Raw genomic sequence first — 25191 nt, 5'->3', positions numbered from 1 at the left:
GATCCGCTCGCCGATTATTTCACACTCCTCGCCGGGTTGGGTCCCGTGGAAAAATGCCGCGGCCAGATCCCGGCCAGGGGAGCCAGGAGATGTGTTTGTGAGCAGAGAGTTGCCAAGGGCCATGGGTCCCAGGCATTAAAGGCTCCCCTACTTATTAACCCAGCATTTAACAGCAGGATATGGGCTGAAGCGCAGTCAAAAGAAACGGCTCACCCTCCAAAGAGCAATTAAAATCCTGCACGAGGATAAATCACGCGCCGTGATAATCCTGTTAATAAAATGCAGCTTGTCCTGACCCTTCACTCATGCAGCAAACTAGAATGTGATGTGGGTGGGGGTGGTGGGCAGGGAAGGTAAGGGGGGGGGAGGTGGTCTGGGCTCCTCTGCCTCCGCAGCCTCCCCCCTCCCAGGAGCTGGGAAATGGGTGGCTTTTGCCTGCTCCGGCTCTGAGCCCATCAGCCTGGGCTGCTAACACTTGCTCTGCTCGCTAATGATTTCTTGTCCCCAGCGAGCAGGCGTCATTGAATTACTCAGCCACCTCCCTCTGCAGCTCCCAGGCAAAACCACCCAGGCAAAACTACCCGGGGAAGGTGCTTAATCTCGTCTAGGCCCCGAGTGGGGCAGCTCAGCAGCCCACCGACTCTTTTTTTGTTGTTTTGTGCGGTTTTTTTTTCTTCCCACCCTCTATCTGGAAGTTGCACGGACAGCAGCCTTGGCAATTCAGCCTTGGAAGCGCGTTGTAGTCTGAGCCCTGGACGCGCCGCAGTGGGTGCCTCTTTGCCAGCAACCCACTGCCCTGTGGCAGAGGTCCCTGGACTGACTGTGGCCACCCATTCTCCCCGCCGAATAAAGTCTGTCTCCCCTTTGACGAGGAACAAGGATGAGTGGCTTTCTCCTTGGCCACTAAGCACTTCAAAGGCTGTGTGCTGTGACTTGGATGGGCTGCGGGTTTGGCTTTAAAACACCGCCCCCCCCCCCCACCAGCCAAGGAAGCTGCATTGTGCACCTGCTGTAGGGTGTGGGGGGCAGGTGTGTACTGCACACCTGTGGGCCCTCAAGCCCCGTGTGCCTTCCTGAGGCTGTGTCTGGGACGAATTGCCTAGTTGGCTGTTCACAGCTCTCCTTTATTCAACCTCGTGGGTTTTGTCTCCCCCCCCCCTTCTTTCTTTTTGAAACAGAATAGACGCTTAACGCAAAGCTGCCATCCAAGAAGGAGACATGCTCTCAGCAACCCCCCTGTATGGAAACGTTCACAGCTGGATGAGCAGCGAGCGGGTCCGCATGTGTGGGACCAGCGAAGACAGGTAAATGTGCCCACCTTTCCACGGCCAGCAGGGCCCCGAGGGGTGGGGGAGAAGGAGCCCCTGCTAGCTGGCGGCCCTTGATTTACAGGTTTAACAGGCACCCTGGCTCAGCGAAGCATCGCCGCCCTTTAAAAGATTAGCCCCTAAAGCGGCCTTTCAGTGCACTTTCGTGCTTAATTTATTATTTCATATTTATGAAGGAGAATTAATCCCAGTCTATATGCTGCTTTAACTCTAAATGTCAGGAGTGTGGGCCCAGGTGGATCTGCATTCGATGTGCTTTTAAAACAAATAGTTTGCTCAGTAATAAGCGGGGGAGCTAGCCACCCTTCTCTCCACGCAAGCCCAGGGTGTCTGGTCCCTTCTCGCACCGCCGCCGGCTCTGCAGCGCTTGTGGAGTGGGGGCGCGGAGTGGTGGGGGGAGTAGAGCAAGCAAGCCGCAGATGATTGAAGCCGCTCTTTGGGGTAATGATGAAACTTTTCCTCCGCTGCTTGTCAGCGATTGTATCCTGGGGATTTGGAAGTTGGCACCAAGCGCCGTCTTTATCGACGCTCTCTGATAACAAGTCCCAGGGCAGCCGCAGCAGCCTGGCACAGATGTGCAGCTTCCTCTGCAGCCTGGAGCAGCTGACATTTGTATGATAGTAGTGTGTACCCCCCCCCCGTCATTTTGATAAAGGCAGTCAAATATGACTTCATTATCACCATGGCAACCCATTTTGGAGGACATGGTCCCTAACTTTGTTGGGGGGAAAAGTTTTGAAAGCCTGCCCTCCCGGGTAACACCAAAGTGCTTGGGTGCCCAGCCCCGGACTCTTGGCCACTCATCCCGCCCTCTGGGACGCTTACAAGGACTGGCCAGGACAGCAGGGCTCACATGGGCCTGTTTGGTCTCTAGAATAAAGATGTGTGCATGACACAGTTGTGCCGGAAGTTCAGGCTGAGGCACCTAGGGGATGTGTTTGTGCTTCCTGTCCCCACAGGCCCTGCCTTTTCTTTGTTTTTCCTGGGTCAAGGCGAATCACCATTTGGGACACTTTTCAGTATGCCCCACTCACCGCTGGGGAGGGCGAGGGACAGTTGAAAATACGGGGCTGGTAGCAGCAAACGGCCTGTTCCGGGCGCGGCTCTGAAGGGCGCGTTCCCGGATTCAGCGAGGACTGCTTTCATGAAGTCTCTGTGTCCTTTTCAACAGGAAAATTCCTGTAAATGATGGTGACGCTTCAAAAGCCAGATTGGAACTGAGGGAAGAGAATCCCTTGAACCACAACGTGGTAAGCGATTAATAGCTTCTGTTGCTGTGATATTAGTGATCTGTAATCAATCGTGCATTAATTTGCATGTCATTAAAGGAGGGGGGGAGGGGGCAGCTTCTAGGGCAGGGCCAGGGAGACAGCCTGTGCTGTGCTGCAGGACAAGGCTCCTGGCGCCACTCCTCCCGTCCTGATCTTTTAGTGGCACGCTGGCCCCGTCTGTCCCGTCCCCCAGTGACTGGTGGCTTGTGGCTGCCTGTTCTTTGGGAAGCTTCGTGCCACCTCGCTGCTCTCAGCTGGATAAATTCCCAGCTTCCACGGAGCCCCTTCGGGCTTACCTTTCCAGTAAAATATGAAACACAGGGCTTGTCTCTTCAGGCACCAGGGAGAGGAAGTCAAAAGACGCAACCACAGTTTGACCCCTGGCCTGTGTATTGATTTAGCAACGAGCTAGCTAAAAAGCCCTCCGTTCCTGTGGTCCCAAGGAGGACTGTTTCTTGTTCCGTTAAATGCTGCCTTCCTGGGTGTGGGGAAAGCGAGGTGAAGTCTCCCTGTCCTCCCCCTCCCTGGCCCTGGCCCCAGCCCCAGCCCCGGCTGTGTTAGCTGTCTCCTTGGAGCGAGGACTTTTTGCTGAGAAGGTGGATTTTCCAGGGTTAATAGATGCCTGAATTCAGCCTGTGGGCCTGGAGGCTGAGGGCTGCTTTGCAGGAGGGCCCCCAGTAACGCACCGTGTCTGTTCTTCCCACCAAGGTGGACACAAGCACGGCCCATCGCATCGATGGCCTGGCCGCGCTGAGCATGGACCGCACGGGTCTGATCCGCGAAGGGCTCCGGGTCCCCAGTAACATCGTCTACTCCAGCTTGTGCGGACTGGGCTCCGAGAAAGGCCGGGACGCTGCCCCCAGCTCCCTCGGTGGCCTGGGCTTCTCTTCCGAAAGAAACCCAGAGATACAGTTCAAACCGAACACTCCCGAGACGGTGGAGGTGGCCGCCGTCTCCGGGAAACCCCCCAATGGCTTCAGTGCTATCTACAAAACCCCACCTGGAATACAAAAAAGTGCCGTGGCCCCCGCGGAGACACTGGGCCTGGACAGGCCCGCCAGCGACAAGCAGAGCTCGCTTAACATAAATGGTGCTAGTTACCTGCGGCTGCCCTGGGTCAATCCTTACATGGACGGAGCCACGCCAGCCATCTACCCTTTCCTCGACTCGCCAAATAAGTATTCATTGAACATGTACAAGGCCTTGCTACCTCAGCAGTCCTACAGCCTGGCACAGCCACTGTATTCTCCAGTCTGCACCAACGGGGAGCGCTTCCTCTACCTGCCGCCGCCTCACTACGTCAGCCCCCACATCCCGTCCTCCCTGGCCTCCCCCATGAGGCTCTCGACCCCTTCGGCCTCGCCTGCCATGCCACCGCTGGTCCACTGCGCAGACAAAAGCCTCTCGTGGAAGATGGGCGTGAGCCCGGGGAACCCCGTCGACTCCCACGCCTACCCCCACATCCAGAACAGCAAGCAGCCGAGGGTGCCCTCCGCCAAGGCGGTCAGCAGTGGCCTGCCGGGGGACGCGGCCCTCCTGCTGCCGCCCTCACCGCGGCCCTCGCCCCGCCTCCACCTGCCCACGCAGCCGGCTGCGGATACCTACTCCGACTTTCACAAGCATTACGGCAGGATCTCCACCTCGCCATCGGTCACCCTGTCGAAGCCATACATGACAGTCAGCAGCGAGTTCCCCGCGGCCAGGCTGTCGGGCGGCAAGTATCCCAAGGCCCCCGAAGGCAGCGAAGGTGCCCCGTCGGTGCCCGGGCACCCCCGGAAGACGACAACGGTTCAGGACAGGAAAGATGGCGGCTCACCTCCCCTATTGGAGAAGCAGACCGTTACCAAAGACGTCACCGACAAGCCACTGGACTTGTCCTCGAAAGTGGTGGATGTAGATGCTTCCAAAGCCGACCACATGAAGAAGATGGCCCCCACGGTCCTGGTTCATAGCAGGGCTGGAAGTGGCTTAGTGCTCTCCGGAAGTGACATTCCAAAAGAAACATTGTCTCCCCCGGGAAGCGGCTGTGCTATCTATAGATCTGAAATCATTAGCACGGCTCCCTCGTCCTGGGTGGTGCCCGGGCCAAGTCCCAGCGAGGAGTGCAGCGGCAAAAGCGTGACACTGAAAAACAAGACGCTGGACTGGGCCATCCCACAGCAACGGAGCTCGTCCTGTCCCCGCATGGGCGGCACCGAGGCCGTCGTCGCCAGCGTCTCGGGCTCCCTGCCCAGCGCGGGCCGCCCAGCCTCCGCGTCGCCAGCCCCCAATGCCAACACCGACAGCACCAAGACCAGCAGGAGCTCCGTGGACACCACACCATCTGTCATTCAGCACGTGGGCCAGCCCCCGACCACCCCTGCCAAGCACAGTGGCAGCGCCAGCAGCAAGGGCACCAAAGCGAGCAACCCGGAACCAAGCTTCAAAGCGAGTGAGAATGGCCTCCCACCAAGCTCCATCTTCTTGTCTCCAAACGAGGCCTTCCGGTCACCACCGATCCCCTACCCCAGGAGTTACCTCCCTTACCCGGCGCCTGAGGGGATCGCCATCAGTCCCCTGTCCTTACATGGCAAAGGACCCGTCTACCCTCACCCAGTTCTGTTACCGAACGGCAGTCTCTTTCCTGGGCACCTGGCCCCCAAGCCTGGACTGCCCTATGGGCTGCCCACGGGCCGGCCAGAGTTTGTGACCTACCAGGATGCCCTGGGGCTGGGCATGGTACATCCCATGCTGATCCCGCACACGCCCATAGAGATCGCGAAAGAGGAGAAAGCCGAAAGGAGGTCCCGGTCCCACGAGAGAGCCCGATACGAGGACCCAGCGCTCCGCAGCCGGTTTTCTGAGATGCTGGAAGCTAGCGGCACCAAGCTCCACCCAGAAGCTCCCAGCGACAAGAACCTGAAGGCCAACCCCAGCTGGAGTCAAGGCAAGACCGTTGGCAAAAGTGACAAGCTGGTCTATGTCGACCTGCTCCGAGAAGAAGCAGACACCAAGGCCGAGCCGAACGCGGCCAAGGCCAGCTTCGCTGCCGAGAGTGTGGGCCAGAGTGCGGAGCCCGCCAAGCCGCCGCCGGACCCGGCTCTGCAGCCACATCGGGACTTCATTGCCCTGCGAGAGGACTTGGGGCGGATCGGAGACTTCCATGACACTTACACTTTCAAGCAGGCGCCGGGCCAGCCGGTGTTCAGCATAAACAAAGACGCTGTGGCGGTGGGCACCAACAAGGAGAACCTCGGGGTACCAGCATCCACTCCCTTCCTGGAGCCCACCCTGGGGAGCGACGGCCCTGCGGTGGCTTTCGGGAAAGCCCAAGAGGACCCCAAACCATTTTGCGTGGGCAGTGCCCCTCCGAGCGTGGACGTTGCCCCCTCCTATACCAAAGATGGAGCTGATGAGACAGAGCCTAGCGATGGCAAAGTTCTGAAACCGAAGCCATCGAAGCTGGCGAAGCGAATCGCCAACTCGGCGGGTTATGTGGGTGATCGCTTCAAGTGTGTCACCACCGAACTGTACGCGGACTCCAGTCAGCTCAGCCGGGAACAGCGGGCACTGCAGGTGAGCCCACCGGCCGGATTTCAGTTAACTGGAGGAGGGTTGCGGGAACGCGGTAGGGCAAGGCACCAGGCAGATGCGAATGAGGCGTTATGGCAATTGGCATGTATGCCACGTGTCCAGTAAGGGGACCTGAGTGGTAGCGCGCTTAGGAGGCGGTCCGTGTGTCTGGATACTTGCAGTTACGCTGTATGTAGATGATGCGAGAACCTCGCACACATGCTGATACCAGAAGTTTTAATGATCGTGAAAGGTATCTAGAGATGCATGGCGTTTACCTATTAATTGCTTTGATTTCTCTGCCTGTAAGATAGCAGATAGTTGCAGAAGTGTTGCTTAGAATGCCTTACTTGATACTTGGTGCAGTGTAGCGGCCGCATGTCTGTGGGAATCGTGTGCAGTTTTGTCACCGACAGAGAAGGAGAGAGAGAGAGAGAAAAGCTCAATTAAAGGGATAGAGTATGTGTTTAATTTGCTGGTGAATTGTGATAGATGTTGTGCAGGAATTTCCTTTAAGATATTTTAGCTTTAATTAAAAGATGAATGAAGCCAAATTGTTTTGCAATGTTAAGAAAAAAATTGGTTTTTGCTTATAAAAATGGATGAAGTTATCTAAATGATCCATTGAGTGCCCATTTTAATTACATAGATGGAAGGATTACAAGAGGACAGTATTTTATGTCTACCCGCTGCTTTCTGTGAGGTCAGTTCTTCAAATTTTTATTACTAGAATCTTACATAAACCTTTTGAGTTAAATTTCATTTCCAAATATACAAAGGGAAGTTTGTGGGCCATGGTCGTCTTTATTCATTGTGCATTTGTTTCTTTTCTGTTGTGTTGTTGTGCTGTTCCCTTTGCGTTGTGTTTCTGTTGTGTTTTTACTTATCTGCGAGAGAAAATGTCTGTCTGTATGCAATCCTGTATGTGGCTATGCATACACACCGCATAGATAATCTATATCCGTATGACGTAATAAGTAAACAATGTGTGGCTACTTACATAGAGATGCTATTAAATTTTATCTTTAAGCTCTAAATATGTGAGTTATATCTTAAATTGTGGTTGGTTTTGGGCAAACTTTTCTCTGAAATGCTTTCCTTTAAGGTAAGACAAATTGAGCTCGCTTTTATGGTAAGGTGTTGTTTTGTTGTTGTCGTTGTGTTGTTGTTGTTTTTTTTTTCATCTCCATTCTCTTTCTAGCGTGCAATGATGCGCTTCTCAGAATTGGAGATGAAAGAGAGAGAATGTGGCCACCCAGCAACCAAAGACACCGAGGTGTCCAAATTCAGTCCAGCCGACTGGGACAGGTTGAAAGGAAGTCAGGACAGAAAGCCCAAGTCTGTCGCCCTGGAGGAGGCCATTGCGGACCAGAATGACAACGAGAGATGTAAGTAAACCCAAGCGGCTGGCCTGGGGGTGTGGTGTGGGTGAACACAGGGCGAGCGCGCTTCCAGGCCCAGGGTGGGAAGGAGGCTCTGCGGTCCACTTGGTGTCTGCCTGGGGCCGGGGGCTCGCTCCTGTGTTAGTTGGCTGTGTGTTGGAACGCTGTGGCAGCTATGGGGGGGGGGGGGGGTGAGGCACCCGGGAAGGCTCCCTTCGCGGAGACACCTGTCTCTTTCCAGAGAAGTGCCGGTGCCGTGCCTGGGAATGGTTCCACACAGTACAGCGCCCGAGCTGTTCTGCCTTGTAGCAGGGCATGGCACCTCCCAGCCATGTCCTGCACCCCCAGCTGCCACCCGGTGACGTATGAAGGTGTAGGCTTGGTTGAGGTGGCGTGAGGGCGCCGTCAAGATGAGCACGGTTGCTCGCGGTGGATGCTCTTTTGCCATCATTGGCGACAGTCCTGCAGAGTGTGGCTCTTTGCACGGGGCCCGAGAGTGACTCACATCCTGGAGGCGAAACATGTAGGGAAGGCAAGGGCCTTCCTCGGGACGCCCTTCCACCCCCAGTAGCTGGTCCCCGCTGGGGTTGACCTTGGGGGATTTCCCCCGGGATGAGCTGTGTTGGGAGCAAGAGAATGTCTTCCTTTCTCGAAAGTGCTTGCTGGATTGCTTTGAGCCTCAGAAAGCTCGAATTTGGGTGTCGTGTGCGTGGAGCGAGCGAGAGCAGGTACCAAACCCTCGCGAGACAGGACAGTGAGAGTTGTGGGGCGTGTGTGAGAGCTCGGTGCCCTTGACCATGGAAGGTTTGGCATTCCCTGCGCAGTTTCCCCGTGCCCATGGTGTTTGGGGCAAAACTGGTCAGCCCTGTCCGCCCCCGCCTCCAGTTCATCCCCGTGCTCTGGGTACGTTGTGCGGTAGTTCCAAGAAAGGTGGTCTGTGTTGCTGGTTCGGAGGGTCTCGCCCACTTAGCAGAGTCCCCTTAACCGCGTGCACTGGCCGGCGCAAACTGCTCATGGGAGAGGCTGCAAAGAAAGCCTTCCTGCTGGCTGGCGCTCAGCTCCCCTTCCTGCGTGCCTGGTGCCGTGGGCTCTTGGGAAGGGCTGCTAGACCTGGCAGAGGTGGGCACCGCTTCTAGAAGAGAGGGGCCACCTTTGCTCTGAGGGAAAGGGAGGCTGCAGGAAGGGGGCCCAGGAGCTCAGCCAGCTTCAAGCCTTTGGGCCTTTTTTTCCGGTTTTCAAATGACACGCCCAGACTTCCGGCCAGCTGGCTAGCCACCGTGTACATATTCAAATCTGATTGGCCTCATCACCTGTGCCTTCCTCCCAGGGATGTTCCTGTTCTGTGCCAAACAGAGAGCTCCATGTGACAGTGGGGAGCAGGGCCCGAGCCCCAGGAGACCCAGGAAGGCCTCCCGGGACCCCTTGGGGCTTCTGACCGGGGCCCAGTGAGCCTGAGAGCCGTAAATCCCCACTGAGTGTGTGATCAGCCATGGCGCTGAGCGCGGGTGGCGGGGGAGGGGAGGCAAAGGCTGGCCTTTAAACGGGAGGTGGGTCAGACCTTTCCAGAGACTCGTGGCTTGCGGTTGATCGAGGAGAGTGCCCGTAGAGAGGTTGTTGTCCTTGCTGCTGCCCCTGCCACTTCAGGGGACAGCAGGTGCTGCATCCACTCAGCTGCAAAATTAACTTGGCCTTCAGTTCATGGCCCTTCCCCCAGCCCGGGCCCTGCTCCGGAAGGGGCTCTTCGGTTCTCTTCTCATGGGTTTCATGGTGGCCAAAGAACCAAGCTCTGATCATCCAGGAGCTGAGGTGGGCAGGAGGCATCACTGGCTTCTGAGACGGCGGCGGGGAGTCGGGGAGGGCGCCTTTAAGAAAAGGGAATTAACTTGGAAGCCGTGGTCAGGGCTCACCTTTTCTGTTTATGACAACCTGGGCGACTGGGTTTATGACAACCTGGGCGACTGGGTCAAGTTTTCGTTGTAGAAACTGGACAGATGCATTAGGAGTCTCCTGAAAGTTGAAGGCTCATGGGTAGGAGGGTGGGACACGGAGGCACTGGGCCCTTCCTCCCTGACCGTGGGTGACCATCTCCTGTGTCAGCCACTTGGCTGGAGTCGACCTGGAACCTGCTCTGTGGCAGTGTCCTGGGGAGCCAAAGGGCCTCGTGGCACCTGGTGGCTCAGGAAAATTCCCGTCCCGGAGAGCACATGCGCGCCTTCCTTGAGCTGCTCTGGGGTTGAGAGCCGAGAGATGGCTCATGTCTTTGCTGTAGGCGGCGCAGGTTGTAACAAGGCCAGGCTCTGCGGGAGGTGGTACAGTCACCGCCGAGGGACTTGACCTCTTGGGCAAGTCTCAGTACTCTCCCATCTCGTTTAGGGCTCGTTGGGCATGGTTGCCTCAGTGGTGAGGTTGCTTTGTTGCCAGGGTGACCTGTAAATGTCGCCATGGCGATGCATCAGTGAGGTGGTGCTGTGGCACAACCATGATAGATTATAAGATGCGTGTGCTGAGTCATCTGACCGTGCTACAGGGAGCAAGCAAGTGTTAAAACCGCCGGCCGCGCGGCTCTGTTCATGCCTGCCTACATTGAGTTAGCATGTGGCTTGTCACCTTCAGAAGGGCCGAAAGGGAGCAGCGATGGAGAAGTCTAATGCTTAGAACCCACCTCCTTCGTCGCGAGGCTAATCCACTAGGTAGTGGTTGGAGGAAGTCCAAGGTGATGTGCAGGGCTGTGACACAGAGCCCATTCTCCGTGGCTGGTGGCAATCAGGCTGGGGGGAGGGGTTCTTCAGATTATTGCTTGGCCCACGAGCTGTCACCCCTGCACCCTTCATGAAGGTCTTCACCAAGGCAGTCAGAGGCTTGGAGGTTGGGATAGACGGAGGTGAGTGGGTAGGTGCGGTTCCAGTGAGCCTTAGAGGTCATGGTGCTGTTCTGTGGGCAGAAGGTATGGGCAGCTTTGGCAGAAGGTTGGGTGAGTTATTAACTCAACTTCGCTATCCGGAAGCCCGCAGTGGAAGTGAGCACGTGGAAGGAAAACCTTCTCCCCGAAAAACATATCTTAGGGGGGTGGAAACTGTTAAAGACATCAGTGCCTGGGGGCTGACACTGCGGCTCAGCGGGTTAAGCCACGGCCTGCTGCACAGGCATCCCGTATGGGTGCCGCTTTGAGTTCTGGCTGCTCCACTTCCAATGCAGCTCCCTGCTAATGCTCCTGGGAGAGCAGGGGAGGGTGGCTTCTGGCTTTGGCCTGGCTCAGCCATGGCCATTGCATTCATTTGGGGAGTGAACCAGCAGATGGAAGATCTCTTCTCTGTCTGTAACTCTGCTTTCAAATAAATAAATACATCTTTAGAAAACAAACAAACGAAACCCCACTAGTGACTATATGAGACCTGGAGTTCAAGTGTAAGGTGTGCAAGTTGAAGCCAAAGCATTTAGGGCAGGGAGATTTCTTCCTTTATCTGCTGGGGGAGAGAACTGGTGTGAGAAAGGTGCCAGGGTGGGGCCCGGCTCAGCTATTGTCTCTGACTAGGACACAGTGCAGCCACCTCTGCTTTGACGCCTACCGGTCGGAACCATCTTTCCCACCTAAAAGGTTGGAGGTGGTTGGCTTTAAGAGTTTCAAATACTGGAGTCACAAGTTCGAGCTGGCCTCAGGATCTCGGCAGCCTTTGGATAACTGTCTCAGGCCTTCCCTGGACTGGGCACAGCTCATGTGTACCAAGGCTGCCCCTCGGGGGACAGCTCGCAGACCCATTTGACAGCTGAGAAGGGGCTGCCCTTGCCAGGGAATCCAAGCCCGGGGCAGCGGCTGTGTTGTTAGATCCCTCCTGAAAGCAGGGACCAGAGTTGGGGAGCCTGCAGCTTGCCGAGCCTGCTGGTAGTACTGTGTCGTGCCATGGGGGTGGGGAGTCTGGCTGCCCAGTCCCAGGCTCGGCTCTGCCAGTCCATAGGGCGTACCACCGCGAGAGTAGACGCAGCCCGTCTGGCCTGCCTTGGGAGGCACACCCTCGGAGAGGGGGCTGAGTGGGGCCAGCCCTGCCCGCGTGCAGCTTGTGCCCATAGCCAGCTGGCACCAGAATGCCCCCAGAAGGCTGGCGAGGAGCTGCAGCGGGCTGGTCAGGAGGACAAGCCCTCTTGGAAGTGGGCCGGCGAAAGGGAGTCTTGTCATTTCATCTAGCGAAAGGGAGTCTTGTCATTTCATCTAGCGAAAGGGAGTCTTGTCATTTCATCTAGAAACCGACTTGTGCCTCTCGGCTCCAAGCTACCAAGATCCCAGACTCACAGCCCTGGGGAGGTGCCGGCTCGTTTCAGTGGGCCAAGGGCAAACACCTTAGCTTTAATGGTGGTCCTTCTGTTGTTATCGTTTGTATTTTATTGCGGATCAGGAAAAAAAAAAAAAAGATGTGGCAGGAAAGCAGTGGACTAGCTATTTGTTGGGCTTTTGTAGATAATTGGGTTGAGCCCCACCCCCACCCCCGCGGGCAGTAAGCAGCCGGGGAGGTGGGGGTGGGTGCAGACAGGCTATCCTGGGGCTGTCTCGGGCAGCTTCCAGAGTGCTGATCTGGCTAGGAAAACGTCAGCCAGGGACTGGGGGAGCAGGGGTGCCTATGCGGAGGAGGCGTGCCATGGGGCCACTCCTTGACTGCAGTGACATGCCTTTCCCACCGCGCGCGTGTGCAGCCACGAGACTGAGCTCTTTGAAGTTGCCTCTGAACTTGGGCTAGGAAACCTTGCCTTTGGCTTTGCCCAGCACCCTGGGCCTGTGCACATCCTCTGCACAAGTCACCCTCACCATTGGCTGTCAAGGCTCGCCATCTCAGCTGGCCTCCGGCACTGTCATCTCCCATGGGTTTGTCTTCATCACCTCCCCTTTCCTAGGGTACGAAAAGTTTGCGAGATGCGTGCAATTGCTTTTCTCCGCTCTGCATTTTCCCGTGAGCTGCTTGAAGAGCCGCCACGGAAAGGGCCAGAGAGTGGTGTGAGTGTGGCCCTGATGTGCCACCAGTGTGTGAGCACCCCAGTCTCCACGAAAGGCCCGCTGGCCACTGCGCGTGACCTGGCGGGTGCACTTGCGCCCCAAACCCCTGCCTTCTCAGCCGGACTGCTTTAGCCCCTGGCTCAATGCATTCTTTTCAACCCCTCTGCGCAGGCGAGTTTAGCGCAGGAAACAAACACGATCCCTTTGAAGCCCCAGAGGACAAAGATCTTCCTGTGGAGAAGTACTTCGCCGAGAGGCCACCTGCCAGCGAGCCGCCCGCACACCAGGCGGCCACGGACATGCCGCACAGCCCCACTGTCCGGCTGGACCGGAAGCGCAGAGTCTCGGGTGACAGCAGCCACACCGAGACCACTGCGGAAGAACTGCCGGAGGACCCTGTGCTGAAAGCCAAGCGGAGGCGGCTTTCCAAAGGTGAGCTCGGCAGGCTTTGGCTGCCTGCTGGGGCCTGTGCATGCGGAGGCGCGAGCTGCCCTATAGACAGAGCCGGGGAGGGGGAGCCTTCCCATTCCCACGCCACCTCCGTGAGACCTTCCCCCACCCCCACCTCGGCACCCCACCTCCCCCACCCCCCCCATCCCGGGACAGGCACTCAGATGTGGTCATAGACAAGCAGGTGACCTGCTGAGGCAGAGAGGCGGTCACCTCCCCCCCTCCCCCCCAGTAGTGATGTGTAAGACAGTTTGTTCCCCGCCCAGGGGGCTTGGTGATTAATTTGTAGTTATTTCTCCATTAGATGACTGGCCCGAGAGGGGAATGACAAACAGTTCCTCTAACCACTTAGAAGACCCACATTATAGTGAGCTGACCAACCTGAAGGTGTGTATTGAATTAACAGGGCTCCATCCTAAAAAGCAACGCCACTTGCTGCACCTTAGAGAACGGTGGGAGCAGCAGGTGTCGGCCGCAGAGAATAAGGGTGCCCGGCAAAGCAGGAAGGAAGTGACCCAGGCACTTCCATCTGAAGTCACCATCCAGGGGAATGACATCAGCGAAGAGAAAGCCAGCAGGAAAAGGACAGAGGCCAAGGGCAACCGAAGCTGGTCCGAGGAGTCCCTTAAGTCCAGTGACAATGAGCAAGGTACGGAAAGGCTGCTGGGAGGGGCCCTGCGGATGTGGCAGGCAGGACTACTTGACCCCCTCCCCGGGGGTGGGGGGGGCGGAAGCCTGACTTTTCCCAGGCTGCTCCTCACCCCTGCCTGAGGCTGGACCGGAAGGCAAGGCCGTGTGGCCCCCGGGGGCTTTGCCTGCATCCTCATTCCAGTCCCTGGCTGCCTGCAGGTGCTGGGGCCCCAGGCACCCACGCTGGCTACCCCGCCCTCGCTTGTGGCCTCTTGTCGTGGCCCTTGGCTGAAGAAGCCTACCGCTTGGCATTTTGGGGGTGAACGGGGGCTGATGAAAATATGCATGCTTGGAAAGGGTAACTGGTGCATCTTTAACACCTGAAGCCGCTGCAGGGGTGGGCACGGACAATGGGCCCCTTCCGGCTGCAACCGTGTAACGCCTGCTTCTCGCCCGCCCCTCCTCCTTCTGCACCCAGGCCTGCCCGCCTTCTCCAGCTCTCTGCCCAGGACGAGTCTCTCATCCACCAATGCAAGCGGGAAAAAGCAGACTCAGCCAAGCTGCACGCCAGCCTCGAGGCTGCCTGCCAGACAGCCGAGACTTAAAGAGAGCCCGAAGCCAGATGTGCTGTGCACAGACGAAGACGAGGGCTGCCCCGCAGCCTCTCTGCTGCAGAAATACCCGGACCACAGCGAGAAGCCATCCGGCAAGAGGCTATGCAAAACCAAGCACCTCATATCTCAGGAGCCCAGGCGGGGCTTGGCGCTGCCCGGGGACTACTACGTGGACAACGCCGACGGCAAGGTACCCCCCCCCCCACCGCCCGCCACACCACGCCCCAGCTTGTACCCCTGCCTGGCCTGGGCTCCCCCATCTTGGAGGAGTGAGACGCCTTCCCCCCGCCCTCCTTTGACAGCCCCATCCCACCCCACTCCCCACCACGTGGACCTTGATCCACGAAGGCAGTGGCAGCAGGCAAGGGGCAGGTGTTGAAAGGGCTGTGGCCTTGACTGTGGGCGTGGCCTGCTTCTCTGATAGATGACCGTGCGGCGCGTCCGAAAGCGGCCCGAGCCCAGTCCGGACTACGATGCGTCACCACCAGCCAAGCAGGACCCCAAGCCCTTTGACCGCTTGCAGCAGCTGCTGCCGGCCTCCCAGGCTCCGCAGCTGCTGCGCTCAAGTTCCCCTCAGGAGACCACCCAGTCCCGCCCGATGCCACCGGAAGCACGGAGACTTATTGTCAACAAGAACGCTGGCGAGACCCTCCTGCAGCGGGCTGCCCGGCTGGGCTACGAGGTACGGGGCGGGCAGCCTGGAGCTGGGGGGGGGGAGGGGAGGGCATTGGCGAGCAGAGCCCGCCCCCTCGGCATGAGGGCCGGGCTGCTGTGCAGCGGGGTGTTTGTGTGGCCTCACTCTCGCCGCCGCCTCTTTGGTGGCTGGTTCAATCGCGCTGGGAGAAGAAAGGGTTCTCTGATGTTCAGTTTGTGTCCAGGCCGGTAGGCTGTTTCAGCCTCCTCCCGTCTCTATCACTTATCTCTGATACCGAATCGGACATCCGCCAGGGCTTGGCCACTGGGGGAATTTTAATGAGCCCTTCTGGATTCTGCCGAACAAGGGGCCGGGGAGGGGGGCAGGGAAGAGAAGTTATTAGCTCTATTTGGGGTTGCTTCTGCGGTTCTCTGCTGGTGCGGGGGGAGGGGTGGTCCCAGGGCAGGGAGGTGGGGAGCAGCTGTGCCAGGTCCCACGAGGTACAGGGTCCTCGGGGCAGGTCTCAGTGGTCTCTTTTATTATTAAAGATTTATTTGTTTGAAAGGCAGAGAGAGGGGAGACACAGAGAGAGATCTTCCATCCACTGGTTCACTCCCCCAATGCCAGCAATGGCTGGGGCTGGGCCAGACCGAAGCCAGGAACCAGGAGCTTCATCTGGGTCTCCCATGTGGGTGGCAGGGACCCAAGGACTTAGGCCATCTTCTATTGCTTTCCCAGACCATTAGCAGGGAGCTGGATTGGAAGCGGGACACCTGGGATTGGAGCCAGCATTTCCTTGTGGGAAACTGGTGTGACAAGCCGTGGCTTCACCTGCTGCACCACAACCTTGGCCCCTGAGTGGTCTAAGACAGAGTGAGGTAGCCCAAGGGGTCAGGAGGAGGAGCAAGGCCTTGCTCCAAACCCCCCAGCCCCCCAGCCAGCTCAGTCTGGTCGCTGAGCGCCCTGTGCTCTAAACCAGGATGATCTGGGGTGACTCATCCCAACCTTTCATCAGCTCTGTGCGGCAGGAACCCGTGTTAGCCCCTCTTTCGAATGAGGAGACGGGGTCCCCAGGGGCCGCCTGGCTCCCATTGCACTTTTGCGACAGCTCTCAGCCTCCCTGAGACAGCTTATGCCCTCTGCCCTTGTGCGCCCTCTGCACTACCACCGAGGCCGTTGAACTTGGGATGTAACAGCCTACAGGGCAAAGGCGCTTTTTTTTCTGCTGGCACCAACCCTCGGGGAACTGAATGTGGAAAAATAAAACAGCTCGGCCAGCTGCCAGTGGAGGTGGGGAGGAGCACCAGGGGAGTGGCTTAGGTCCGTTGTGCCTTGAGCCCTCCCCGGTTGGCACTGTTCAGCCACCAGTCTCCCCCTGGCCCAGAGGCCTCCCTGAGTCGTGGCCGCGTGGGTAGCGGCTTGGAGGTTGGTGGTAGGACAGACCTTTGAAACACTGGCAGGGTGCTTTGCGCATGCTATTGTTTGCACCAGCATGTCTTGTCTTGTTTCTGAGATCTCAGGTTATCTTGGAGAGAACTCTCTGGAAGGATTTGGTCATTAGCTCGGTTACTTGCAGATTAAGTCCAAGTGGCAGCCAGTTGGCTTTTCCACAAGCTGAGAGAGCGGCAAGCACCTGGGAGGGGAAGAGGAGGGGCCACGTGCCACATGCGGGCTCCCAGCAGCAGGGCAGCCAGCTCCACAGGCCTCGGGGGTCGAGGCTCCTGGCGTGGCCTTTGATCTTGGCGTCGTTTCTGCCCATCTCACCCCTTTGGGAGTGGAGACCTTAGGGGTCAAGGGTGGGCCTTCTAAGGAACCCTTTCCGTTTCAGTGTAAGCCTGAGGCCTGGACCAAGGAGCACTGGATCCAGACTCTGTTAGGCTACCAGGTTTTTGAGGCTGGCATGTGAAGCCTCCCCCCCCCCCCCCACCTCAAATGACGCTTTTATGGTGTAAATTTCACCAGGGCATCCCTTTGGGTGCTGAATGCTGTTGACATTGAACTCCACTTTCCAGGAGTTCTTGGCGGGGGCCAGTGTTGGGATGGTGAGCCGTTCAGTCATGGCAGTTGAAATCTTTGAAAATGGGAGGATGGCAAGGCTTTGGTCTCAGGGGTCTCCTGCTTAGCTGGAGGGACCCCTGCGATCGCAAGGCCACCCGGGCTTTGTCAGGGGTTCCTCGGCTTCTTGGTGTCCAGAAGTGCCTTCTGTCTTCAGGTCTCTCTGAGACAGACTGCCTGCAAAGCCAGATGCACGCGAACCGTTCCCCGCCCGCCAAAGAGGCTTCTGTCTCTTAGGCTACAATGCCAGCGTGCGACCACATGCTTGTGCATTTAGTGGTGATGGTTAAATTTTCTATGAATTGAATAAATCATGTTTTTAAAAAAGTTAATGAGGCATTTAATTAATTAACAATGTCGGGTTTATGGCCTTTATGGTTACATTTTGCGGTTAATGGCATTCAGCTTATAGCCACTTACCAGAGAATTGTCCAACAAAAACAGTTTGATTTTGTTTGGGAATGGGTGGGCTGCCCCTCGAACACTCCCATTTATAGCCCAGAAAATAGACCAGGGACGACACGGAGTGCATGGCCCTTGTCTGTTTTCTTTGCCACGTGCTGTGTTGGTGACAGCGTTTGCCATCCTAAGGAGGCCGTCAGCCTCCCAGCTAGGACCCTTCCGGAAGTACACTTGACCCCAACAGAGAGGGCGAGGGCTGCTGGGTGCGGCTGGATTGCACCCCTCTAGTAGGGGCCCTCGATTGTTGGCTCTGGAGAATCTTCCCAGCAACCCAGGTACCAAAAGGACCTGAGCCACAGTCTAGTACTTCGTGTTAGTTGAACTTGGGGTTTAACTCCTCCGGTCCTCCCTCAGTTTCCCCAAGTATCGAACACAATCCACGCTCCTCCTCTCCCCTCCTGATGTCTCCCCCTGAGCACCGGGGCAATGAGAAACGCCCTGGCAAACAGAGGGGCCGGCACGGTTGAGCGAGGACACACGATGGCTGCCGACTGACCTGGCTTGTTGGGTTCCTCCTGCCTCTCCGGCCATCCTGGGTGGGGGTGGGGGCCGATCTCCCCTTCCGCCCCGATGGCCTTTCATTTCTCGGGTCCCTCAAATCAGCCCTGGTAGCGCTGACGGTTTCCAGGTGAAAGCCATAATTGTCAGAACAAATAAACCCTGGGTTGATAGGACGCCAGGCAGGCCGCCGGGATCTGGGTAAATTGATCTGTGCACAGCAGTCGGTGGCGCTCAGAGCTGATCCCGGCGTCACGTGACGGGGGCCTCTCCCTGGCTGGGGCACACAACTCATTAGCTTGCCGCCGTCCACTCGAGTCTGGCTAGTGAGGGCCTGCGAAAAGAGCAGCAGCTCCATGCGGTATCCTGGATACGAGCGCTCAGGGCAGGTGGCCTGGGAGCCGCGAGGACTGTGGGCTCGGCGGCAGGTTAGGACCCGAAGGCAGGAACCTTCTCTGGGCATGCCTTCTCTCTTCCTCGGCTTGTTTCGGCCGCGAGCCGCCACATGGGCCTGGAACAGCTCGCGTTCTTGTTCGCACGCAGGCGGCTGATGGCCTCTCTCTCCCTCCGTCTTCAGAACCTGCTCCACGCTCCTGCGTGGCTCGAGGGACCTTTGTTTTAGGTTGCACCAGATGCGCTGTCAGCAAGAGGTGGGCGCTGTGGCTCTGGCGGGGATGCCCAAGTCCCATATCGGTGTGCCAGGGTCCAGTCCCCGCTTCTCCACTTCCCACTTCCTCTCCAGCGTCCTGCTACTGCACCCTGGGGGACAGCAGCAGACCGGGGCTCAAGTGCTTGTGGGCCCCTGGCTGCTCACATGGGAGACCCTGATGCAGTTCCTGGCTCCTGGCTTCCGCCTGGCCCAGCCCTGGCTGTTGGCAGGCATTTGGGAAGTGAAGCAGGGGATGGAATATCTCCCTCCCTCCGTGTGTGTGGGTCTCTCTCCCGTCTCCCTTGCTGTTTCCCTGTTGCTCTGCCTTTCAAGCCGGTGAAAATAAACAACGAAACATTAAAAAAAAGAGTTGTCACAAAGGGCGTTCCGCCGTGACCCGCAGGTGCCCTCGCCGTGTGGCCCACGTGTTGGGCCGCCCACCCACTGGGTAGCCCTTTGCTGCGCCAGACGGGCAGGCTGATGGTGCGACATGTTTTCTGATGGCAGATACTGTTCAGTGTGTTTGAAAACTTTCTTAATCAAGGTAATAAAACATGGGAGAAATTACTGCTCTGCTTACTGGGAGCGGTTCACATGAATGTTTTAACAAGCCAAAGAAGGAAGATTAGTAACAGCGATTCCCAGGCAAAACTGTTGGCGCAAAGCACATTCTGCAAGGGGGGAGGGGCGGCCTTGTTTTATTTAGTTCTTGAAGTGTGTCGGTCGGTCGCAGTGCGTGGCCTATCAGATTTCTGCCATTAACTTAAGGCTGTAAGAACGTATTCGATTGATTCGACCCTGAGGGAGGTGGCGAGTGAGGCCAAAATCAGAGAGGGCGGGGATTTGAGGCCTGTCATCTCTTGATGATATATGTGGTTCACAGGGAGCCAGTCTTGAACTTGACTTCACATTCTAACAGAAGCATTGCAGCCCGGGGCTCTCCTCCTCCTAGTCTTTTTGTTTGTTCTTGCTTTATCTGAAAGGCAGGCAGAGAGACAGACAGACAGACACAGAGACCTATCTGCTGGTTCACTCCCCAGCTGGAGCTGGGCCAGGCCGCAGCCAGGAGCCTGGAACTCCCGTCCGGGTCTCCCACCTGGGTGACAGGCACCCAGGCACTTGAGTCATCCTCTGCTGCCTTCCAGGGTAGGCATTAGCTGGGATCCGAAGCAGGAAGAGCCGAGACTCAAACCAGGCAGGCCAGCATGAGCCCTGGGCATCCCAAGCAGCATCTTTACCGCTGCCCCAAACTGGCACCTCCTGCCTCCTCTCTTTACCGTACTGTAGGCGTGAGGGCCTGGCTGACCTCTGTCGCTCCTTTCATCTCCCGTTGTACATGAGTAGCCCTCGCTGTTGTCTAAACTTGGGCTGTCATCCACCACTACCTGTTGAATGAACTGATCGAATCAGAACGCGCCTGGCTGAAGAATGCGCCCTTTGAAATCTTAGGAGCCACATCCCTACACGGTCACTGTGCCGGCACCGGGCACAGAGTGTGGGTGGCATCCTCGGAACAGCCCTCGGGAGCCTCTGTTCTCTCCCGAGAGGAGGAGATGGAGGCAGGAGCCGAGCCAGGTGTCCAACAGAGACCTCAGTGACCCGGTCCCTGTCACCAAGCCCTCACCGAGACGTCCACAGCCCACCGGAGCCAGCGTGGGCTCTCGGGCTCCAGGGCGTCTGTCTGGGAGAGCGGTGGCGAGGTTCCCCCCTTACAGAACGTCACGGTGCGGTGATCTGATGGTGTTCCCTGTCCTCTCCGCACAGGAAGTTGTCTTGTACTGCTTGGAAAACAAGATTTGTGATGTCAATCATCGGGACAATGCAGGTTACTGTGCCCTGCACGAGGCCTGTGCCAGGGGCTGGCTCAACATCGTGCGGCACCTCCTCGAATATGGCGCTGATGTCAACTGCAGTGCCCAGGATGGAACCAGGTCAGTGGTGTGTCCCGGGCTCAGGCACGTGGCTATCGGGCTATGCGGAGGGGGACCCCGCAAGAAAGGCGCAGAGTCAGCTGCCAGCACACCAGTCTGCGAAATGTCAGATGGGAAATGCACAGATAGTTGAGTGTTGCCTTTTAGGATCCTGGGCTTCCATCATTGCCATCTTTGAAATCTCCAACCTGCGAGGCCCTCCTCTCCCACCCCTACCCCCCATCCCCCGCAGATGGCTGGCCGCCTGCCCCTCCCCCCACTGCTTCCCTGGCCCTCGCCCTGTCGTTGAGCCTGGTTTATTGGTCTGAGACCCAGGTCTGAGTCAGCGCCAGCATCTTCCTGGTGCTGCTGTCTTGCCAGGTAGCTAGGCAGTTTGTCTTTTGACCAAAGTGCAAATAGCATTGCACCAGGAGAGGATGGCAAGCAGAGTCCCCAGTCCCCTCCACCTGCCGTCCTCTGCTTCGGGGCCAGAGGGTTGATGACTGATGGGTGTTAGGTCCCGGGGTCAGGTTTGTAGGAGTCTCCACTAATCACCTCCCGTCGCACCTAGTATCTTTGAGAAACAGGCGGCTTTTTTTTTTTTTTTTAATGGGCTAATAATTGCTGGCTGTATTGGCTTCCATATTGATGGCACTCCGCCACCCCCATGAGCTCCCTTCAAATGGTCTGGTGCTGGTTGAAAAATGTTTTCGTTGAGACTTGAGTTCCTCTTTGGCCTTGGATTTGGACAGATTTGCCTTTGAGAGTGAGGCCAAAAAATAGCACCTTCACTTTGCCGTGTAAAGGGTTTTCAGTGGTAAATAAAAGAGGAAGTTGTCCCTTGACCTCAGGGCAGTCACCGTGCCTCAGTTGCCCTGTCTGTACAATGGCAAAGGATAAAGTGCCACGCCCGGCAGGCCCTTGGAGGGGTCCCCGTGTGCTCAGTCAGCGGGGACAACTTGGGAGGGACACGTGGCCCCCGGAGCTCAGTGCCGCTGTGTGCCTCTTCCCAGGCCTCTGCACGATGCCGTAGAGAACGATCACCTGGAAATCGTCCGTCTGCTGCTTTCTTATGGTGCTGACCCTACCCTGGCTACGTACTCAGGTAGAACCATCATGAAAATGACCCACAGTGAACTAATGGAAAAGTTTTTAACAGGTACGACAAAAGGGCAGGAAGTGGTCTTCCCAAACCAGACCCTTGACTTTGCATTGGACTGGGCAAAACTCAAAAAGGCTACAATGTGCAAGCGCCGCTCTGCGAGGCTGGGGCGGAGGGGCCTTATTCTAGCGAAGCTAACCCAGCTCCTCAGCTTCAGGCTTTCAAAGGTCTCCTGAAGTTGTTTGCCTTTTCTGTGGAGGCATTTTTAACTTAGCCCTGGCTCCCGGGTTTGCACCTGGCATCTGGGTGAGATGGCTCAAGCTCCCCATACGTGGACTGATCACCACAGCTGTGTGGGGTTTGCCACAGGACAAAACCGTCTCTAAGCCCCAGGCGCTGTTAGGTTCCTGAAGCAGAAACACCAGGTTTTCACGAGTGGCAGGCACCTGCAGTGAAATTCCTTATCAGGTGCTCCGAAGTCACTGCTGCCCCACCCTTGTGTCCCCTAACTTGAACCTGAACCTGCTGGGAGGGAGAAGGGCTATGCCAATGAACTGCCACTTTGCTTCTGCATGGAAGACCTAGGCTCTGGTTGGGGTGGGGTAGGTAGACTTGGGGGGGGGGTCCTGCGAGCGCGGGACTTGGAGAATTGTGGCAGCTGGGCATGAGTATATGGGGGGAAATGGCCCCGCACCCCAATTCCATCACCATTTTCTTCTCACGAGTGGATTCTATCTTTCCTCTTCCCTCCAGATTACTTAAATGACCTACAAGGTCGCAGTGATGATGACTCCAATGGCTCCTGGGAGTTCTATGGCAGCTCAGTGTGTGGTGAGCAGCATTGTTAATTTTGTTTTTCAGGGGGAAGCGAATGAGTTAGAATGTTTCTGGTGTGGGTGAGGGGAGCCCAGGCTGGGGTGGGGGATGTTAGAAGCTGGGCTCAGTTGGGAAAGAATCTTGTTGTTGACAGCAGCTGAAATCTTGCTACAGTGTGTACTGATTGCTTCCTCTCTCATTTGTCCTCCATCAGAGCCAGATGACGAAAGTGGCTATGATGTCTTAGCGAACCCCCCGGGACCTGAAGACCAGGACGACGACGATGACTCCTACAGTGATGTGTTTGAATTCGAGTTCTCAGACAGCCCCCTCTTACCGTGCTACAATGTTCAAGTATCCGTCGCTCAGGGGTGAGCATGGCTGGCTGACCACAAGCCGAGCTGCAGGGGTGGGGTGGGGTGGGGGGCCGTGGTAGAAATCCCCTTTAGGCAGATGTCAGTGGGTAGGTGAGTCCCCAGATCTTACACAGTGCAGGAGATCCTTTCCACAAAGAGTACGTACACATCTGCTTAATTCTACCCCGGGGTGTCCCTTGGTGCATGGGATAAACTTCTCATTGAAAAGGGTATTGAAATCAATGGCTGGAATTTCACAGAAGAGTGTTGGTTGCTTCTACGATCACCAAAATGCTCTGGGAAGGGGGTCTTCCTTAGGAGACCCCCCCCATAACGGGCTACTATACAGGCCTTCCCAGGCATCTCAGTTGCACTGGGACCCTTCTGGTACGGTGCTTTCTTGTATATAGTTAGGATAATCATTCTGCACGATGCTTGGGATCTCCATGTGTCATCAGATGGGGTTAGACCTGTCTGGCTGCTATGGTCAGGGCACCCTTGGGGTATATGTGTCAAGAGACTGCTCTACCACGTGTTAACAAAGGTCAAAGGTGTCTCGTGAGTAACACCCTCCTTGGGCTCTGCAGCTGTAAACATGTATGCTATCAAAAACACCGAGGGAAATCCATAAAGTCACTTCCAACAGAGTTGAGGGGCGGGGGTGGAGATTGCAAAGGAAAGAGACAGCTTTCTCTGTGCACAGTGTGCCATTAGTGTGGATCCAAGGAGAGGAGAGAGCAAAGAGGCTGGCAGACAGACAGACAGTCTTCCCCCAGGAAAAACAGCAGAGCGGAGCATGTGGAGAGGTGTGGCTCAAACTGTGGCCAGTTCCACCAGTAGGGAGAACAGTGAGGGTCATTCAGGCCACCTGCCTAGGTGTTTTCTTCATACCACCAAATGAGTCTGGAGTTGCTATGTGATGCAGAGGATCAAAGGGGCAAACCCCTGGCCTCCGGCCCACGGCTAGGGGCTGGACTCTGCTCAGGGTGTGTTTGCATTTTTGCCGGGAACTCAAAGCGCTTTGCCCTCCTGTTTTGCAGGCCACGAAATTGGCTACTGCTTTCAGATGTGCTGAAGAAATTGAAAATGTCCTCGCGCATCTTCCGCTGCAATTTTCCCAATGTGGAGATTGTCACCATCGCCGAGGCGGAGCTCTATAGGCAGGTGTCCGCGAGCCTTTTATTCTCTTGTTCCAAAGACCTGGAAGCCTTCAACCCCGAGAGCAAGGAACTGCTCGATCTGGTGGAATTCACCAGCGACCTGCAGACTCTGCTGGGCTCCACCCTGGAGTGGCTCCACCCCAGTGAGGGGGTCTTGGATAACTGCTGGTGAGCGCCGCAGCCCCGCCTCGGACAGTGCATTCTGGTGTGAATCTTTGTGCATATGTGTCATAGTACAGCTATTTCTGTAAAGAAAGGACACTATTACATAGGAAAAGATCTCTTCTTTATATAAGAGAAATGGCTCCAGTCAGAAGGACTTCGAAACCTGTTGTTTTCTTTTTAAGCTTTTAAGTCAGTTTTTATGAAGTTGTTATAGTGTTTCTTTACTTTTCCATGCACACCTGTTTCGGGATAGGTTTGTTTTTACTTGGAACATTTGTTTCTTTTCTGTTCTTGTTTTTTTCTTTTTTTTTTTTCTAAGGAGAAACAAAAAATGAGGAAAAGGAGCTTCACACTTTGACTTAATTTCATGGCAAGCTCCGATGACAGCCTGTCTGTGTGTAATGTGTGGTCAGAAGCGTGCGGTTGGATTTGGTGAAGGCACTTGGTGGTGTTGTACCTTTATGTTTTGTTTACAGAGTACCTGCTTGGGCCAGGTAAATGCTATTGGATGTAATCCAGTAGTGTGTAATATAAATTCAAACCATATCCACACACAACAACTAATTGTATGAAACTTTTATATCCTAATTTAAAAGCTGTGAAATTAGTTTTCACGCATCAAACCGGATTGTTTATATGTTTAAACATTTTATGCTCTTATTTAAAGAAGACTTTGAGCTATTTTTTTCTGTACCCTGTAAAATATTGAAAACTAACATAATATGTTGAGGTTGCTTGAAAATGTACATAAAACTAAAATTTTCTGAATTGTGTGTTTATGTTTGAAATCTGTGTTTTAACTTTGTAAGTAAATTCTCTGCCTTTGTATTTATATTTTACAAAAATTTTCTTAAAAGGCAATAAACCTGTTGAGGAAAGGAGAAAATTGAAATATTTTGCATCCCATGTATTCCTAATGCATTCTTGTTGTCACCGATGTCTTCAAAGTGGTGTTGATGTCCGTGCCCTGTCGGTAATGTTCCAGCAGTTTACAGTCTGTGTAAACTGGTGGATTGCGGAGGAATTAGTTATACCCAGAAAACGATTTGGAGTTCTAGTCTAAAAACCCGGTTTCTGGACCTAATGCTTTCCTGTCTCTCAGTTCTGCCCTGGCAGGCTTCTGGCGTTGACCTACTGCAATCCCACATCTTGAAACCAAGCCTTTGTTGCACTACT

At 55.9% G+C, this 25191-nt stretch overlaps 1 protein-coding gene across 16 annotated transcripts in view; it reads left to right on the top strand.

Annotated features, from left to right (window-relative positions):
- Nucleotides 1–24907, top strand: part of BCOR (BCL6 corepressor) — a 111905-nt gene extending 86998 nt beyond the window's left edge. For 10 of the 16 annotated variants that reach the window (XM_070066658.2, XM_089324232.1, XM_051827015.3 and 7 more), the window contains 14 exons: nt 1179–1304; nt 2500–2578; nt 3308–6154; nt 6801–6854; nt 7353–7539; nt 12686–12946; nt 13269–13613; nt 14073–14398; nt 14633–14890; nt 20271–20437; nt 21430–21575; nt 22272–22349; nt 22549–22705; nt 23731–24907. In XM_070066658.2, the coding sequence (XP_069922759.2) occupies nt 1219–1304; nt 2500–2578; nt 3308–6154; nt 6801–6854; nt 7353–7539; nt 12686–12946; nt 13269–13613; nt 14073–14398; nt 14633–14890; nt 20271–20437; nt 21430–21575; nt 22272–22349; nt 22549–22705; nt 23731–24022 (5283 nt within the window). In that variant the 5' untranslated portion in view covers nt 1179–1218 and the 3' untranslated portion in view covers nt 24023–24907. Of the gene's footprint in view, nt 1–1178; nt 1305–2499; nt 2579–3307; nt 6155–6800; nt 6855–7352; nt 7540–12685; nt 12947–13268; nt 13614–14072; nt 14399–14632; nt 14891–20270; nt 20438–21429; nt 21576–22271; nt 22350–22548; nt 22710–23730 lie in introns of those variants that run through there. The other 6 variants (XM_089324235.1, XM_070066660.2, XM_070066662.2 and 3 more) reach the window with 4 other exon arrangements.
- The last annotated feature ends 284 nt before the right edge of the window (nt 24908–25191 follow it).

The sequence above is a fragment of the Oryctolagus cuniculus genome, chromosome X, assembly GCF_051225735.1.
Source record: "Oryctolagus cuniculus isolate XC-2025 breed Fujian yellow rabbit chromosome X, ASM5122573v1, whole genome shotgun sequence".
Lineage (NCBI taxonomy): Eukaryota > Metazoa > Chordata > Mammalia > Lagomorpha > Leporidae > Oryctolagus > Oryctolagus cuniculus.
The sequence above is the reverse complement of the archived record's forward strand: the minus strand, read 5'-3'. Positions and strand labels throughout refer to the sequence as shown.